This window comes from Bos taurus, unplaced genomic scaffold (genome assembly GCF_002263795.3).
Source record: "Bos taurus isolate L1 Dominette 01449 registration number 42190680 breed Hereford unplaced genomic scaffold, ARS-UCD2.0 Leftover_ScbfJmS_2157, whole genome shotgun sequence".
Classification (NCBI taxonomy): domain Eukaryota; kingdom Metazoa; phylum Chordata; class Mammalia; order Artiodactyla; family Bovidae; genus Bos; species Bos taurus.
Genome location: NW_020191238.1, coordinates 25,497 through 42,045, shown reverse-complemented (window position 1 = coordinate 42,045; position 16,549 = coordinate 25,497). Strand labels below are relative to the sequence as shown.

Below are 16,549 nucleotides of genomic sequence, written 5' to 3'. Positions count from 1 at the left end.
CAGGTCTTTTGCGACCCATGAACAGCAGCACGCCAACCCTTCCCTGTCCTCACCAACTTCCGGAGTTTACCCAAACCATCATCGAGTTGGTGATGCCATCCAGCATCTCATCCTCTGTCATCCCTTTCTCCTCCTGCCCTCAATCTTTCCAGCATCAGTCATTTCAAATGAGTCACTCTTTGCATCAGGTGGCCAAAGTATGGAGTTTCAGCTTCAACATCGTCCTTCCAATGAACACTCAGGAATGATCCTTTAGGATACACTGGTTGGATCTCCTTGCATGGCCAAGGTACTCTCACAGAGGTCTTCAACAACCACAGTTCAAAAGCCATCAATCTCTCTGTCGGTCAGATTTCTTTTATCTCCAACTCTCACATGCCCATACATGACTACTGGAAAAACCGATAGCCCTTCGACTAGGATGAACCTTTTGTTGGCGCCAAAAGTAATGTCTCTGCCTTATTTAACTATACTGTCTAGGTTGTGTCATATACGTTTCCTACAAGGAGTAAGCATCTTTTTCAATTTCATGGCTACATCACCATCTGGCAGTGAATTTTGTGAGCCCAAATAAATAGGTCTGACACTTTTTCCAGCTGTTTCCCCATCCATTTCCCATAAACGTGATGGGACCCAAATCTTAAGTTTCCTGATGTTGAGCTTTAAACGCCAACTTTTTCACTCTCCTCTTTCACTTTCATCAAGAGGCTCTTTAGTTCTTCACTTTCTGCCATAAGGTGAGGTCATCTGCATATCTGAGGATATTGATATTTCTCCCGGCAATCTTGATTCCAGCTTGTGCTTCCTCCAGCCCAGCGTTTTCATAATGTACTCTGATATAAGTTAAATAAGCAGGATGACAATTATACAGCCTTGATGTACTCCTTTTTCCTATTTGGAACCAGTCTGTTTTTCCATGTCCAGTTCTAACTTGCTTCCTGACCTGCATACAGGTTTCTCAAGAGAACAGGTCAGGTGGTCTGGTATTCCCATCTCTTTCAGAATTCTCCACAGTTTGTTGTGATCCACACAGTCAAACACTTTAGCATAGTCAATAAAGCAGAAATCGATGTTTTTCTGAAACTGTCTTGCTTTTTTCTTTGATCCAGAGGATGTTGGCAATTTAATCTCTGGTTCCTCTGCCTTTTCTAAAACCAGCTTGAACAATGGAAGTTCACGGTTCACGTACTGCTGAAGCCTGGCTTGGAGAATTTTGAGCATTACTTTACTAGCGTGTAAGATGACTGCAATTGTGCAGTAGTTTGAGTATTCTTTGGCATTGCCTTTCTTTGAGATTGTGAATGAAAACTGACCTTTTCCAGTCCTGTGGCCACAGCTGAGTTTTCCAAATTTGCTGGCATATTGAGTGCTGCACTTTCACAGCATCACCTTTTAGGATTTGAAATAGCTCAACTGGAATTCCATCACTTCCACTAGCTTTGTTCGTAGTGGTGCTTCCTAAGGCCCACTTAACTTCACATTCCAGGATGTCATCTGAGTTAAATTCACCTATTCCAGTCCATCTTAGTTTGCTGATTCCTAGAATGTCAGTGTTCACTCTTGATACCTCCTGTTGACAACTTCCAATTTGCCTTGATTCATGGACCTAACTGGAGAAGGCAATGGCATCCCACTCCAGTTCTCTTGCCTGGAAAATCCCATGGATGGAGGAGCCTGGTAGGCTGCAGTCCATGGGGTCGCTAGGAGTCGGACACGACTGAGCGACTTCACTTTCACTTTTCACTTTCATGCATTGGAGAAGGAAATGGCAACCCATTCCAGTGTTCTTGCCTGGAGAATCCCAGGGACGGGGGAGCCTGGTGGGCTGCCATCTCTGGGGTCGCACAGAGTCAGACATGACTGAAGCGACTTAGCAGCAGCAGCAGCATGGACCTAACATTCCAGGTTCCTATGTAATATTACTCTTTACAATATCTGACCTTGCTTCTATCACCAGTCACATCCACAACTGGGTCTTTTTTGTTTGTTTGTTTGTTTGCTTTTGTTCCATCCCTTCATTCTATCTGGAGTTATTTCTCCACTGATCTCCAGTAGCATATTGGGCACTTATCGACCCGGGGAGTTCATCTTTCAGTGTCCTATTTTTGCCTATTCATACTCTTCATGGGGTTCTCAAAGGAAGAATACCGAAGTGCTTTGTCATTACATCTGATAGACAGAGTGCGTGATGAACTATGGACGGAGGTTAGTGACACTGTACAGGAGACAGGGATCAAGACCATCCCCACGGAAAAGAAATGCAAAAAAAAAAAGCAAAATGGCTGTCTGAAAAGGCCATACAAATAGCTGTGAAAAGGAGAGAAGCCAAAAGCAAAGGAGAAAAGGACAGATATACCCATTTGAATGCAGTGTTACAAAGAACAGCAAGGAGAGGTAAAAAAGACTTCCTCAGTGATCAATGCAAAGAAATAGAGGAAAACAGTACAATGGGAAACACTAGAGATCTCCTTAAGAAAATTAGAGATACCAAGGGAACATTCCATGCAAAGATGGGCTCAATAAAGGACAGAAATGGTATGGACCTAACAGAAGCAGAAGATATTAAGAAGAGGTGGCAAGAATACACAGAAGAACTGTACAAAAAAGATCTTCACAACCCAGATAATCGTGATGGTGTGATCACTCACACTCACCTAGACCTAGACATCCTGGAATGTGAAGTTAAGTTGGCCTTAGGAAGCATCACTACAAAGAAAGCTAGCAGAAGTGGTGGAATTCGAGTTGAGCTATTTCAAATCCTAAAAGGTGATGCTGTGAAAGTGCTGCACTCAATATGCCAGCAAATTTGGAAAACTCAGCTATGGCCACAGGACTGGAAAAGGTCAGTTTTCATTCCAATTCCTAAGAAAGGCAATGCCAAAGAATGCTCAAACTACCACACAATTGCATTCATCTCACATGCTAATAAAGTAATGCTCAAAAATCTCCAAGCCAGGCTTCAGCAATACATGAACCATGAACTTCCAAATGTTCAAGCTGGTTTTGGAAAAGGCAGAGGAACCAGAGACCAAATTGCCAACATCCTCTGGATCAAAGGAAAAACAAGAGGGTTCCAGAAAACATCTATTTCTGCTTTATTGACTATGCAAAAGCCTTTTCTGTGTGGTTCACTATAAACTGTGGAGAATTCTGAAAGAGATGGGAATACCAGACCACCTGACCTGTCTCTTGAGAAACCTGTATGCAGGTCAGGAAGCAAGTTAGAACTGGACATGGAACAACAGACTGGTTCCAAATAGGAAAAGGAGTACATCAAGGCTGTATATTGTCACCCTGCTTATTTAACTTATATGCAGTACATCACGAGAAACGCTGGGCTGGAAGAAGCACAAGCTGGAATCAAGATTGCCGGGAGAAATATCAATATCCTCAGATATGCAGATGACACCACCCTTATGGCAGAAAGTAAAGAGGAACTAAATAGCCTCTTGATGAAAGTGAAAAAGGAGAGTGAAAAAGTTGGCTTAAAACTCAACATTCAGAAAACTAAGATCATGGCATCTGGGCCCATCACTTCATGGAAAATGAATGGGGAAACAGTGGAAACAGCGTCAGACTTTATTTTTGGGGGGTCCAAAATCATTGCAGATGGTGATTGCAGCCATGAAATTAAAAGACGCTTACTTCTTGGAAGGAAAGTTATGACCAACCTAGATAGCATATTCAAAAGCAGAGACATTACTTTGCCAACAAAGGTTCGTCTAGTCAAGGCTATGGTTTTTCCATTGTTCATGTATGGATGTGAGAGTTGGACTGTGAAGAAATCTGAGCAACAAAGAATAGATGCTTTTGAACTGTGGTGTTGGAGAGGACTCTTGAGAGTGACTTGGACTGCAAGGAGACCCAACCAGTCCATCCTAAATGAGATCAGTCCATGGGTGTTCATTGGAAGGACTGATGTTGAAGCTGAAACCAATATTTAGGCCATCTCATGCGAAGAGTTGACTCATTGGAAAAGACTCTGATACTGGGAGGGATTAGGGGCAGGAGGAGAAGGGGATGACAGAGGATGAGATGGCTGGATGGTATCACTGACTCGATGGACGTGAGTCTGAGTGAACTCCAGGAGTTGGTGATGGACAGGGAGGCCTGGCATCTGCGATTCATGGGGTAGCAGAGAATCGGACATGACTGAGCGACTGAACTGAACTGAACTGAACTGAACCTCTATGAGGCAAGAAGGAAGCTGTTTTAGAATCATTTACTAAATCTTTAATGAGAGAGTCATTTTAAGTTTTGACACAGGAAATGGGAGCAGTGTAATTTCAGAGAAAAATTTTAGTTGATCAAATTACTGTAGATTTTTAATGAAGATTGCCTTGAGTAAACAGATCACACTTTTTCTTTCTTCTGTATCCTTTCTCAGTTTTTATTTCTGTGGTCTGATAAGCACGCATGCTCTCATTTCTCTAGTTTCCTTATGAATCACTAGTTTTTACAAGTTTAGAGAGATCCTTCTTCCCTGCCTTTGACACACAGGATTAGTTCAGAGGCTTCAATCAGTTTAAAATGAGCTTTTTCTCACTAAGTCTCCAGGTCCTTAAGGCTTTTTGTTTTAGTTTCTTTATCCTATAGTGGCTGAATTTAGCGCTTGGTTTTCAATATTTTACCGTAAGAAATGACAAGTTGCTTTTGACCGTTTCTTAAGCCAGAATTCCCTACATTTAGATAATTAAACGTCCATAAGATGAAGATTTACTATTTCGTCATTGCGTGCTAGTACAGCTATAGTTTGTTTTATTTGAAAGTTTATGCATATCCCTAATGTTTTCAAGTGCCTTAATTGTTTAATATCTCTGGCTTCAAAGGCTTCTGGGAAAAGGTAGGCTTACCTCACATTTTTGTGTCTCAGTAGTAACAGTCTAGGTACCTCACAAAAAATTTTATTATGGTACCATGGCTGTTAGTTTTTAGTGAGTGCAATCCCAGGGACGGGGGTGCCTGGTGAGCTGCCGTCTATGGGGTCGCACAGAGTCGGACATGACTGAAGTGACTTAGCAGTAGCATAAAAGATAAGATTCAGTTGAAAATATTTAGAAATTTCATTCCCCAAAGTGGTACAAATTAGCTGCAATAGCATAATTATCATTTACCTAGATAGGAATACCTTTGTGTTGCTTTGCTAAGTCACTTCAGGCATGTCCGACTCTGTGACCCTATGGGCTGTAGCCTGCCAGGCTCTTCTGTCCATGGGATTCTCCAGGCAAGAATCTTGGAGTGGGCTGCCATTTCCTTCTCCAAGGAAACCTTGCCACACATTAATGTTAACATGGTAGTTATTTTTGTGAAAATGTAGCTGATGAAGGCTCTCATCTCTGGAATTCTGAATACTGCTCTAACAGAATCATAATATGCAATTAGTTAGATTTTACAAGAGCCTTACCGCAGAACTCATAACCTTTTCTCCTCTTCCTTTAGCAGTTTAGTATCTTGAGTTATTATTATTTTTTATTAAAATCATTGATTGAGTTATTAACAATTTGGATTTTTTTTACTCTAGAAGGTATATAGAAACCTTTTCAGATTTTTCATCTGATTTATTCACATAGGCTGTAGTACAACTAAAATCCCTTATTCTACCTTACAGCCATTTGTTGCACAGGCAGATACTGTTCTATATATTTTTATTTCAGTTCATTAAAAACTGCAGAAACAATCTGTATCATATACCCAACTGATTTAAAATAAATCTACGTGTTTACTGGGAACTAAAGAAATCTGCTAACGAGTTTCATACAAAGAATGTGGTAGCATTCACATAGAGTGGACTTTATAATGGAATTTTAGTGGTGCTTTCTATAAATGGTTCAAGAGCATTATGCCAAGAACCGAACAGGAGGCAAACCTACTATATTAAGGCAGGAGAAACCATCAGGGAAGGTCAAGTACCCTGTGTGAGTTTCCATGTACAGAAGGTACAGGGATGTGGTTTCATGTATCTGGGAACAAACCACTGGTTGTTGGTGGGGACGGCAGGTGCTGAGTCAGAAGCAGGTGAACACGATGTAGGTGGCACCACAGAGTCACAGGCATGAAAGACAGGACGAGTCTACAGACTTGACACCTGCTCTGTGGTCCCAACTCTGACAGCTGCTGGACTCCTGGGCTCTGCTCTGGAGGGTGGACCCTCTGGTGGAGGCACCTCCTCCCAGAGGTCCTCCAGCCCTGGGAGTAGGAACAGCTTCCTGCCTTTGATAACCCCTGGGTTGTCTCACACACCACCATTTTGCCCTTTCTGCTTTTTTCTCCCTTTTATCATCTCCGTAACTAACTCCTTGAATGGAATTCCCTCTCCCACGATGAGGTTCTGTTTTACTAATTCACACTGATAGAGGAGGGTGTGCACAGAGGACCAGGGAACCAGGGGGCAGGGGGAACATTTCAGTTGGTAAAGGGGCCGCAATGGGTGTGTGATGCTGACAACTTCTTGAGACCAGACCCTGTTTTTCTTGTTTTTTTCTGTTTGCCTGAACCTAACAAATAAACCAAGTGTTGGGAATCACCAGTTCTCCCTGTCAGCTTGTCATACAGTGCAGTCCTTTAACTGGGAATCACTGGTGCTCATTATGCCCACCTGCTGTCTCCTCCTGCCCCGGCTGCCACCAAAGTATCCAGAAGCTCAGGATGCAGGAGCCCCCACCCTACCCCACAGCAAACATCCAGATCATGGCCTCACTCTATGTATAATACAGTGGCCTGATAATCAAGGCAAAAATGTACGTTGATTCCCCAAAGCGTCTTTAACAACCAGTTGCGTGTTTGTTAGTTAACCCATTCCACACTGCTGCATTTTGTCTGTCCAATTCCATAAATTCTAACATTACAAATATATGGACTTTAAGTTCAAAATGTGCTAATACTTTGAAAGTTCTCTTAAAAATGAGAGTGAGAGCAATATGTCAAACATTTTAGGTTGATTTTATACTTAATCTCTATTAGATACAAACCTTAGTGCCAATTTTGAAAAAAAAATTTTAACATACTTTTAGTTAATGAGCAAGTCACATTTTACACCATGGTACAATCTAAAAATTCTCCAGTAAATCTATATCACACTTGTCTGTTAGCAGTCAGGATCTTGGAAAGAAAGACATGTTACCTCATCCCAAAAAGCAGTGAAATCTTGCATGTCCACAATCATTTCACCATCTGATGGCAGCTGAGTGTTGAGCTGTGGTATTTCATCAAGTGATAAAAAATTCTACAGAAAAGACAAAAAAAGCAGATTGTTAAACTGCAGGAAGAAAGCACAAACAAAAACAGTCACTTTCCTGGAATTTGCAAACTTTGAACAGTCTAAATACTGTTTTGCTAACTGTACTTAAAGTATTAGTTCACATCAGAACTTATTAAATAATATATGGAATAATATATACTATTATTATATCTCATGGTATATATCAATATAATCATATAATATGGTGTATTTGTTTCTGTTCAGTCACTAAGTTGTGTCTGACTCTTTGAAATCCCATGGACGATATAGCACTCCAGGCTCCCCGTCCATCACTATCTCCAAGAGTTTGCTCAAATTCATGTTGATTGAGTCAGGGACACTATCTAACCATCTCATCCTCTGTTGTCCCCTTCTCCTCCTGCCTTCAATCTTTCTCAGTATCAGGGTCTTTTCCAATGAGTCTGCTCTTGGCACCAGGTGGCCAAAGAAAGTATTGGCCCTTCAGCACCAATCCTTCCAGTGAATACTCATGGTTGATTTCCTTTAGGAATAGCTGGTTTGAACTCTTTGCAGCCCAAGGGACTCTCAAGAGTCTTCTCCATCACTACAAATTCAAAGCATCATTTCTTCCATGCTCAGCCTGCTTTCTGGCCCAACTCTCACATCCATACACAATGAGTCGAAAAACCATAGCTTTGACTATATAGACCTTTGTCGATAAAGCAATGTCTCTACTTTTTAATATGCTGTCTATGTTTGTCATAGCCTTTCTCCCAAGGAGTAAGCATTTTTTAATTTCATGGTTGTAGTCATTGTCTACAGTGATTTTGGAGCCCGAGAAAATTAAGTCTGCCACTGTTTCCACTGTTTCCCCATTTATTGCCATGAAGCAATGGGACGAGAGGCCATGATCTTAGTTTTTTGAATGTTGAGTCTTAAGCCAGCTTTTTCATTCTCCTTTGGCCAGCATTTCACATGATGTACTTTGCATATAAGTTAAATAAGCAGGGTGACAATATACAGCCTTGACATAATCCTTTCTCAATTTGGAACTAGTCCATTGTTCCATGTCCAGTTCTAACAGTTGCTTCTTGACCTGCATACAGGTTTCTCAGGAGGCAGGTAAAGTGGTTTGATATTCCTATCTCTTTCATAATTTTCCACAGTTTGTTGTGATCCACACAGTCAAAAGCTTTAGTGTAGTCAATGAAGCAAAAGTAGATTTTTTTTTTCTGGAATTCTCTTGCTTTTTCTATGACCCAATGGATGTTGGCATTTTGATCTCTGGTTCCTCTGCCTTTCCTAAATCCAGCTTGTATATCTGGAAGTTCTTAGTTCACATAGCGGTGGGAATTACAAATTTAAAAAGAAGAAGGCAGCCAGAGAAAATGGATTAAGCAGTAAATAAAAAGGGGCCAGGGATGAAAAGACAGATACAAAAGGTAGGCTCAGACACCAACAAGCAAAACATCTGTGGAGGAAAGAACTCATTTCGAACACAGAGAATTAAGTGAATCTGAGGCCACTCTTCCTCCGCAGGGAACAAGGACTTCTCAGCAAGTTCCTCCCCTCCCGGCCCAGGGACTGTGCACAGTCACTGCCTGGCCACTGGAGTCAGCACAGGAGATGCACTCTGTTTGCTTCTCCTGCTTTTAGACACTTTAGTCACTCTGTAGACATCACTACACTAGAGCCCTATGCTACTGCTACTTACATATACTACTGCCCCTACATGAGAACCAGTCTTATGATATCTGTAATGCACTCTACCTAATAAGAAAAGGGAGTACCTATAACATTCTGGAAAGATTGCCAGCTTTGGCACTGAGAGAGTTAAATATCACTTAACTGGACATAGTGATACCAAACAAAAGGAGGCATTTTACAAAAAATCCACCTACAACTGAAAAAAAAGTATTTGTCACCAAACCTTTATCCTTTGGAGGCTGACAATGGCCTCTGACACCTTTTTGACGGCCATGGGGAAGAAGAGGGTGCTCGAGAACCGCAAAGCCTCGAACAGCGTCACCACCACAAACACTTGGCTGGCTGTGATCTGGTTGTCAAGGAGCTCATTGGTGATGAAGGTGACAAAAATCATGATTTTGCTCACAGTGAAAAATGATGCCAAATTCATGCCCCTAAGGTAGGAACTTTTCAGAATCTTGGAAATTTCCTTACTGTAAAAAGAAAGTAGGAGAAATGTTTTATAAGAAGCATCAGCATACAAGACATGAATTCAGCGCCCTGTGTAAGTGGCCGCTTTCTAGGGAATGGACACAGATTAAGATAAACCATCCCTCACATCATGGAGACATTAGCGTAGTGCACACTCAGGGGTCTGCCCAACACCAGGACCACACACTGCATCATCACTTCACTCTTTCAAGTAAAAGGAGGCTTAATGTCACACTTGCAAACATTTCAGGTCAATCATACTGGGTTTGAACATTCATTCAACAAACATTCATAATCACAAGTCTATGCCAGGCTCCTCACAGAAAGACACAGCCTGTCCCCTCCAGGCGCTCATGAACTTGCGGGTGAAGAGAATTAGCAACCACAAAATTGGGAGACAATAGACAGAGACAGTCGTCACAGCCCCCAAGGGAGCCCAGAGCTGGGATATGTAACTCGGAGCAGTGGAGTCAGGGCAAGTCACACACACGTGGACCCTGAAGATGAGCTGGAGTCAGTCAGGCCTGGAGGCCAGAGTAGAAGGAAGATGGGCTCCGTAAAGGTGCAAAGTGAGAGGTGACAAGGTGGGGTCAGAGAAATGCTCACCAGATATTTAAATGAAAGATGGAGAAACAGTCTAAAAACATGAAGCAGAACAAAAGGGACAGTATTTTCATAGCTCAATTTGAAATGAATAGTGATTCATGAGCTTTCATGGTGGTAAAGAATCCACCTCCAATGCAGGAGACACAGGTTTAATCCCTGGGTCTGTAAGATCCTCTGGAGGAGGAAATGGCAACCCACTCCAGTATTCCTGCCTGGGAAGTCCCATGGCCAGAGAAGCCTGGCGAGCTACAGTCCATGGGGTCACAAGGAGTCAGATCCGACTGAGCGACTAAGCACAGCAACAACGAACAATAGTGATTCATACAGTTCGGCTCAATACAAGTATACCAAGTCTCCATAATCTTCCTGGTTATCAGCCATCACCATAAATTACAATTTTAGTTTGAATGTCATTGTCTCAAATACTATGTTAAAAGCATTGCTTATTGGGATTTGAGGTATTAAAAACTTCTTAGAATTTCATTTCTATATAAGTAAGAAGCATATATATTTTTTTCCTTTGAAAAGATGGCAAATGAAAGAACAGGTTAAATGATATCTCCACTATTCTTAACCCTCCTGCAACATGTAGGTGATGCAGTGAATAGTTAGTATTTAAGTTCACCTTAATGTGAAGATGAACTTAAACACTTCTTTGGCAAGACATCTAAAATATCCAATAGAATAGGAAATAAAGCATGAAAATATGGAGTGACATCTATATATATAAACTTACCTTCTCAGTCTGGTAATAAGGTCTATAAATGACTTTTCCCAAGCATTCATTTTTATTGTTCTGATGCCAGTTATGACTTCACTCATGGTCCTGATCCTCTCGTCTGTGAGAGCAGCGGTCTTACTCCTGAGGGGACAGACATGAGATGAGCCTCAGTGACCACAGCCCAACTTTACTCAGCAGCAGCAGCAGCAGCAGGAGTGTGCATGGGGCGGGGCTAGGAATAAAATTATTCTCTATAGCCCTTTTGCACTTAGAACACAGGCAGGTCCTACTCAAAGTACAAATGGAGAAAAAGGCTTCAACTAGGAAACCAACCATTCAGTCCATTTTAAGAAGTAACTTGAGAATGTGCAGGATCGGCTAAGAAAGACCTGAAATGTGTCAGATACAAACCATCTGCTCAAAGAGATCACGGTCAGGTAGGGAGGCAGAAAGACACCCAGGAAGACAGAGTCTGTGCTGTAATAAAATAGGAGAGAAGTTCTGGGGAGCAGAAAAGATGGGACTGTTAATTCCACCAAGAAAGGAGAACAAAAAGAGCTTCAGAGACCTGGTAGCACTTGAACAGGGCCTTGAAGGATAGGAAGTATCTATCTCTCCAGCAAAGACAGGAAAGGAAATTCCAAATAAAGACACCAAGCACAGAACTACACACACACAACACACACAAGAACTCAGTGACCTTCAAATAGCACAACATCTCCATCACCTGACAACCACCCACCTCCAACCCTCTGGGACCTGCTTCAGGTCTAACTCAGCAGCAGAAGGCTCTTCACCACCAGCCACTTTTCTGTCACATGTGCTGCTGTGACTGTGGGGCTTCATAAAGACACAATGGAGATCAGCCTGGCCCTTGGGGTGCTTATAACTTAATGGAAACATGAATAAATACCTGAAAGGCTCCAACACAAGCATAACAAAAATATATGCAGTGAGAAATGGGGCTACAAGATTATTACTATTTAACAATATTTAAATAACTTGGACATGGGTAAATTCTGCTGAAGGACACTCTATTTTTTCAGACACAGTGCCAAGAGGACCCAGTGAATGCCTTCCCTGTTCCTGTTTCAGGATCAACCTTCAGTTTAAGGCTGGAGCTTCCACTGGCTAAGCCTGTAGGGTCTACAACTCACACAAAGAAGTGACTAGGGAAGGCATTTGTCTTGTTTTTGAACAAAAGCATCAAGCAGACTGTGGATGTTACCAATTACGTAATATCAATTTTTAAATGAAGTGTTTCTCTTACCGGAGTGATGAAAACAACTTCCCAAAGCAGCTTTGCAAAAGCAGAATAATAATGAGAACCGCCATCCCGGCAAGACATGATATTCCTATTTCCATCCAGAGTAGGGCGGTCACTGCGACAGCCTGCAGTGGCCCCACCCACAGATAGTGCAAGAACATCGTTACCTTAAAAGACAAAAACAAAGCCTTCTTCAGTTCAGTTCAGTTCAGTTGCTCAGTCCTGTCTGACTATTTGTGACCCCATGAACCGCACCACACCAGGCCTCCCTGTAAATTACTAACTCTCGGAGTTTACCCAAACTCATGTCCATTAAGTCGGTGAGCCATCCAACCATCTCATCCTCTGTCATCCCCTTCTCCTCCTGCCTTCAACCTTTCCCAGCATCAGGGTCTTTTCAAATGAGTAAGCTCTTCACATCAGGTTGCCAAAGTATTGGAGTTTCAGCTTCAACATCAGTCCTTCCAATGAACACCCAGGACTGATCTCCTTTAGGATGGACTGGTTGGACCTCCTTGCAGTCCAAGGGACTCTCAGGAGTCTTCTCCAACACCACAGTTCAAAAGCATCAATTCTTTGGCACTCGGCTTTCTTTATAGTCCAACTCTCACATCCATACATGACCACTGGAAAAACCATAGCCTTGACTAGACAGACCTTTGTTGACAAAGTAATGTCTCTGCTTTTTAATCTGCTGTCTAGGTTGGTCATAACTTTCCTTCCAAGGAGTGTCTTTTAATTTTATAGCTCCAATCACCATCTGCAGTGATTTTGGAGCCCAGAAAAATAAAATCAGCCACTGTATTTGCCATGAAGTGATGGGACTGGATACCATGATCTTAGTTTTCTGAATGTTGAGCTTTAAGCCAACTTTTTCACTCTCCTCTTTCACTTTCATCAAGAGGCTCTTTATTTCTTCTTCACTTTATGCCATAAGGGTGGGGTCATCTGCATATCTGAGGTTATTAATATTTCTCCCTGCAATCTTGATTCCAGCTTGTGCTTCTTCCAGCCCAGCGTTCCTCACGATGTACTCTGCATATAAGTTAAATAAGCAGAGTGACAATATACAGCCTTGACGTACTCCTTTTCCTATTTGGAACCAGTCTGTTGTTCCATGTCCAGTTCTAACTGATGCTTCCTGACCTGCATACAGGTTTCTCAATAGGCATGTCATGTGGTCTGGTATTCGCATCTCTTTCAGAATTTCCACAGTTTATTGTGATCCACACAGTCAAAGGCTTAGGCATAGATCAATAGAGTAGAAATAGATGTTTTTCTGGAACTCTCTTGCTTTTTTGATGATCCAGCAGATGTTGGCAATTTGATCTCTGGTCATATGCCTTTTCTAAAACCAGCTTGAACATCTGGAATTTCACAGTTCATGTATTGCTGAAGCCTGGCTTGGAGAATTTTGAGCATTACTTTACTAGCGTGTGAGATGAGTGCAATTGTGCAGTAGTTTGAACATTCTTTAGAATAGCCTCTCTTTGGGATGATATAAAAGCCATTAAGGACAGAGTATAGAGACAATATGCTCTGAAGGAAAAAACAGAAACCTAAATAGAAATGACCTCACTGGGTTTTAAACCTGCTAAAGCAGAAATCCAAGTGTCCACCTCAGATGACACTGTTCAGGTAGCACAGGGCTGACTTCAGGGATGTCCCAGGAGAATCAGACCAGCAGCAATGAAGGAAGATGTGGATTTTGACCACAACACAGATGAGCTCAGGGCTTCTCCAAATGCTCTCCATCCCAGAGTTTAGCCCCCATCTCCCCTGGGCTCCCCAGCATCCCAGGAAAGCCTGTATTATGGTACCTACTGCTCTCTCCAGTAATTACTTGTGTATTCACCTCCCTGATAGACTGTGGCTTCTACAGGGCAGAAACTAAGCTTTATTCATCCCTGAAAGTGAGTAGAGGCCTTACTTCATGTTTTATGAATGAATACTGGAAAGAGAAGTGTCTACTACAACACAGATCTGACCAACAGCTATGATGTTCTGGGTCATGTGATCTATGCTTAAGGTCAGTGGAAAAAGAGTGTGTGGGGACAGCAGAGAGGAGGTTGTGTCTGGGGACCACCCACTTGAAGGCTCCCTATGCAGCAGGCACTGAACAGGGTACAGGGGAAAAAACAATCCCTGACTACCAGGCCTTCATCACCTAGAGGAGGAGGAAGACAGTTCAGCAACACCTACACCATGTGCCAAGAAGGGCCCTCCAGGAGGACCCTTTAGGACACTAACCAAGCTGGGCAAAGACACTGCTGCCATTTATTATTAGAAAAACAAAACTCTCACTTATGAAACAATACATATAATTACATCGAATTTGCACACAGAGAAGTCAATGTTGGATAAATAACTTTGTCTACATCCTCAACAGAACCCTGGCTGACACCAAACCCTGGCACCTGGCATCCAATAAGCTGAACCAGGAGAAAAACAGGAATGGAAGAGGATCCCTCAGGGGCAGCTCACCTGGTCAAACCTGTTCACATCGTTGGACAGCAGGTTGACTATCTGGCTGTGGTGGTCTTCCCCATGGCTGGGCTACTAGGGAAGGGCCTGAAATGAGAGAGGGAGACAGAGATCCGGATTCCTAAGGTGATACCAAGTCATCTTAACATAACACAATGGAGCATGTGTTCCAGGGTCTTGAGTGTGTCAGCAGGAGCCAATGACCCCTGACAGCAAGGACTCTAGGACCCTTGTTCAGCTTCTAACTCCTCAGTGTGGTGGCAGCCCCAATCACGAAGGCCAGCGAAGGGGAGGAGCAGGAGGTAAAGCAAAATCCACCCACCTGTTTCAGTGCAAACTTGCACCTGTCTGAAGGTTAAAGGGTGTTAGGTTTAGACTTAGGAGTCAACTAAGTAATTTTTAGCAAATTGGATGAGACTGGAGAGGTTGCCTTAGGAAAGAAATTCAGAGACTACGGATTCAATCATTCATTCTGTGGGTAACAATATTTAAACACTTTGGGCTTAGTTTCCTCATTCTCAAATGGGCAAGTATGATGTTCAAAACACCGTTCCTGTGAGGAAACTGTGGTCTTGATGCCAGTCTGCTGATATTACAAAATACACAACCTGTGTTGCTCAATCCCTTTATTTAGTAAGAAAAATGCCCTAGAGATCTGAGAAAGCTGAAAAGATACCAGGAGCTGCTTCAACAGACCACCAACTAGAGCCACTGATCCAAACAAATGTCATACTTCATAAGAAACTTTTTCTTTACTCCTCAAGTAAAGAAGAAACAATGATCAAGTGAGAAGGTAAAATGATATAACCACAATGGAAGAGAATACGGAAGTTCCTCAAAAATTAAACATGACATTAGCATACAATACAGCAATTACACTACTAAGGATACACTCAAGAAAACTAAAAACACAACCTTGAACAGACAATTTGTACACTCATATTCACAGCAGCAAATGTTCACAATAGCTAAAAGGTGGAAACAACTGACAGATGAGGCAAACACACAGAATGGTTGCATAGGCCTACAGTGGAAGACTATTGAGCCTTAAAAAGGAATTAAATTCTAACACCTGCCACAATATGGATGAACCTTGAAGACATCGTGCTACAGAACATAAGCCTCACATAAAATGACAAACGCTGTATGATTCCACTTACATGAAGTACTAAACTACTCAAATTCACAGAGATAAGAAGTAGAATGGTGCTGGGTGCGGGGGGAGAGGGGTTGGGAGTTAGTGTTTAATGGATGCAGAGGTTCAGTTTGGGAAAAAGAAAAAGTTCCAGAGATGAATAATGGTAATGGCTACATAACAATGTGAGTGTACCTAATGTCACTAAATGCTGTACTTAAAAGGAGTGAAAATGGTCAACTTTACACTGGGTGTATTTTACCACCACCACCACCACAATGATCAAAAGCCAAAGGTAATTTTACCAAAGCTGTGGAAATGGCAAGTCATTTTTATATACGATACCTCCTTCACAATCATTCAAAATTCAGCTGCAAAGAGTACGAAATGCTGAATGGGCCATTTTAGGAGTGGAATATGTGCAGCCTTAGAGACCGCCTGGAGACCTGCCCCAGCCGGGAATCCATGGTCAGAACAAACTATGGCTATGGGCTTAGCAGCCACTCCATTTCTAATGCCCAATCTGATTCCTCCCCAGGATCAGGGATCAGGAGGTGGGGCCTGAGCATGAACCATGGAAGTTCAGAGGGGCCTGTCAGAGCTGCTCGGCAGCAGCCAGCTGTGCCCTAAAGAATCAGCCCACCTGTAACCTGAAAAGAAGTGTCTTGTTTCTGCACCCCAGCAGGACTCTAGATGCAAGGCTGTGTGTGAGGAAATTTGTCTTTTCCAGGTTTCTGGAATTTCAAGTTATGTCTATGTTATAATCCCCATAAGTCCTGACTTCATATAGGGCCAACATTTAGGTAAAATCAAGGCAGTAAATGAACTTCTTGGGAGATATTTACATTCACATAAGCCAATGTGCCAGGTCAGATCACATTTCCCAAAGGCAAGATTCCAAAGTGTGGTGGGAAGAGGAAGAAACACAGGTAGACAATGGCTCACCTGTGCAGCAGAGTG

General features: G+C 42.3%; 1 protein-coding gene across 1 annotated transcript; it reads right to left on the bottom strand.

The window, feature by feature from the left end:
- Window positions 1–7,120: 7,120 nt before the first annotated feature.
- On the bottom strand, window positions 7,121–14,495 carry LOC112445621 (ATP-binding cassette sub-family C member 4; the record flags this gene model as incomplete). The annotated part of the gene is given in 5 exon segments (XM_024989119.2): window positions 7,121–7,222; window positions 9,129–9,378; window positions 10,719–10,844; window positions 11,974–12,137; window positions 14,455–14,495. Coding segments are annotated over 4 exon segments (636 nt in total), but the record flags the coding sequence as incomplete, so codon positions are not given.
- Between the last annotated feature and the right edge of the window lie 2,054 nt (window positions 14,496–16,549).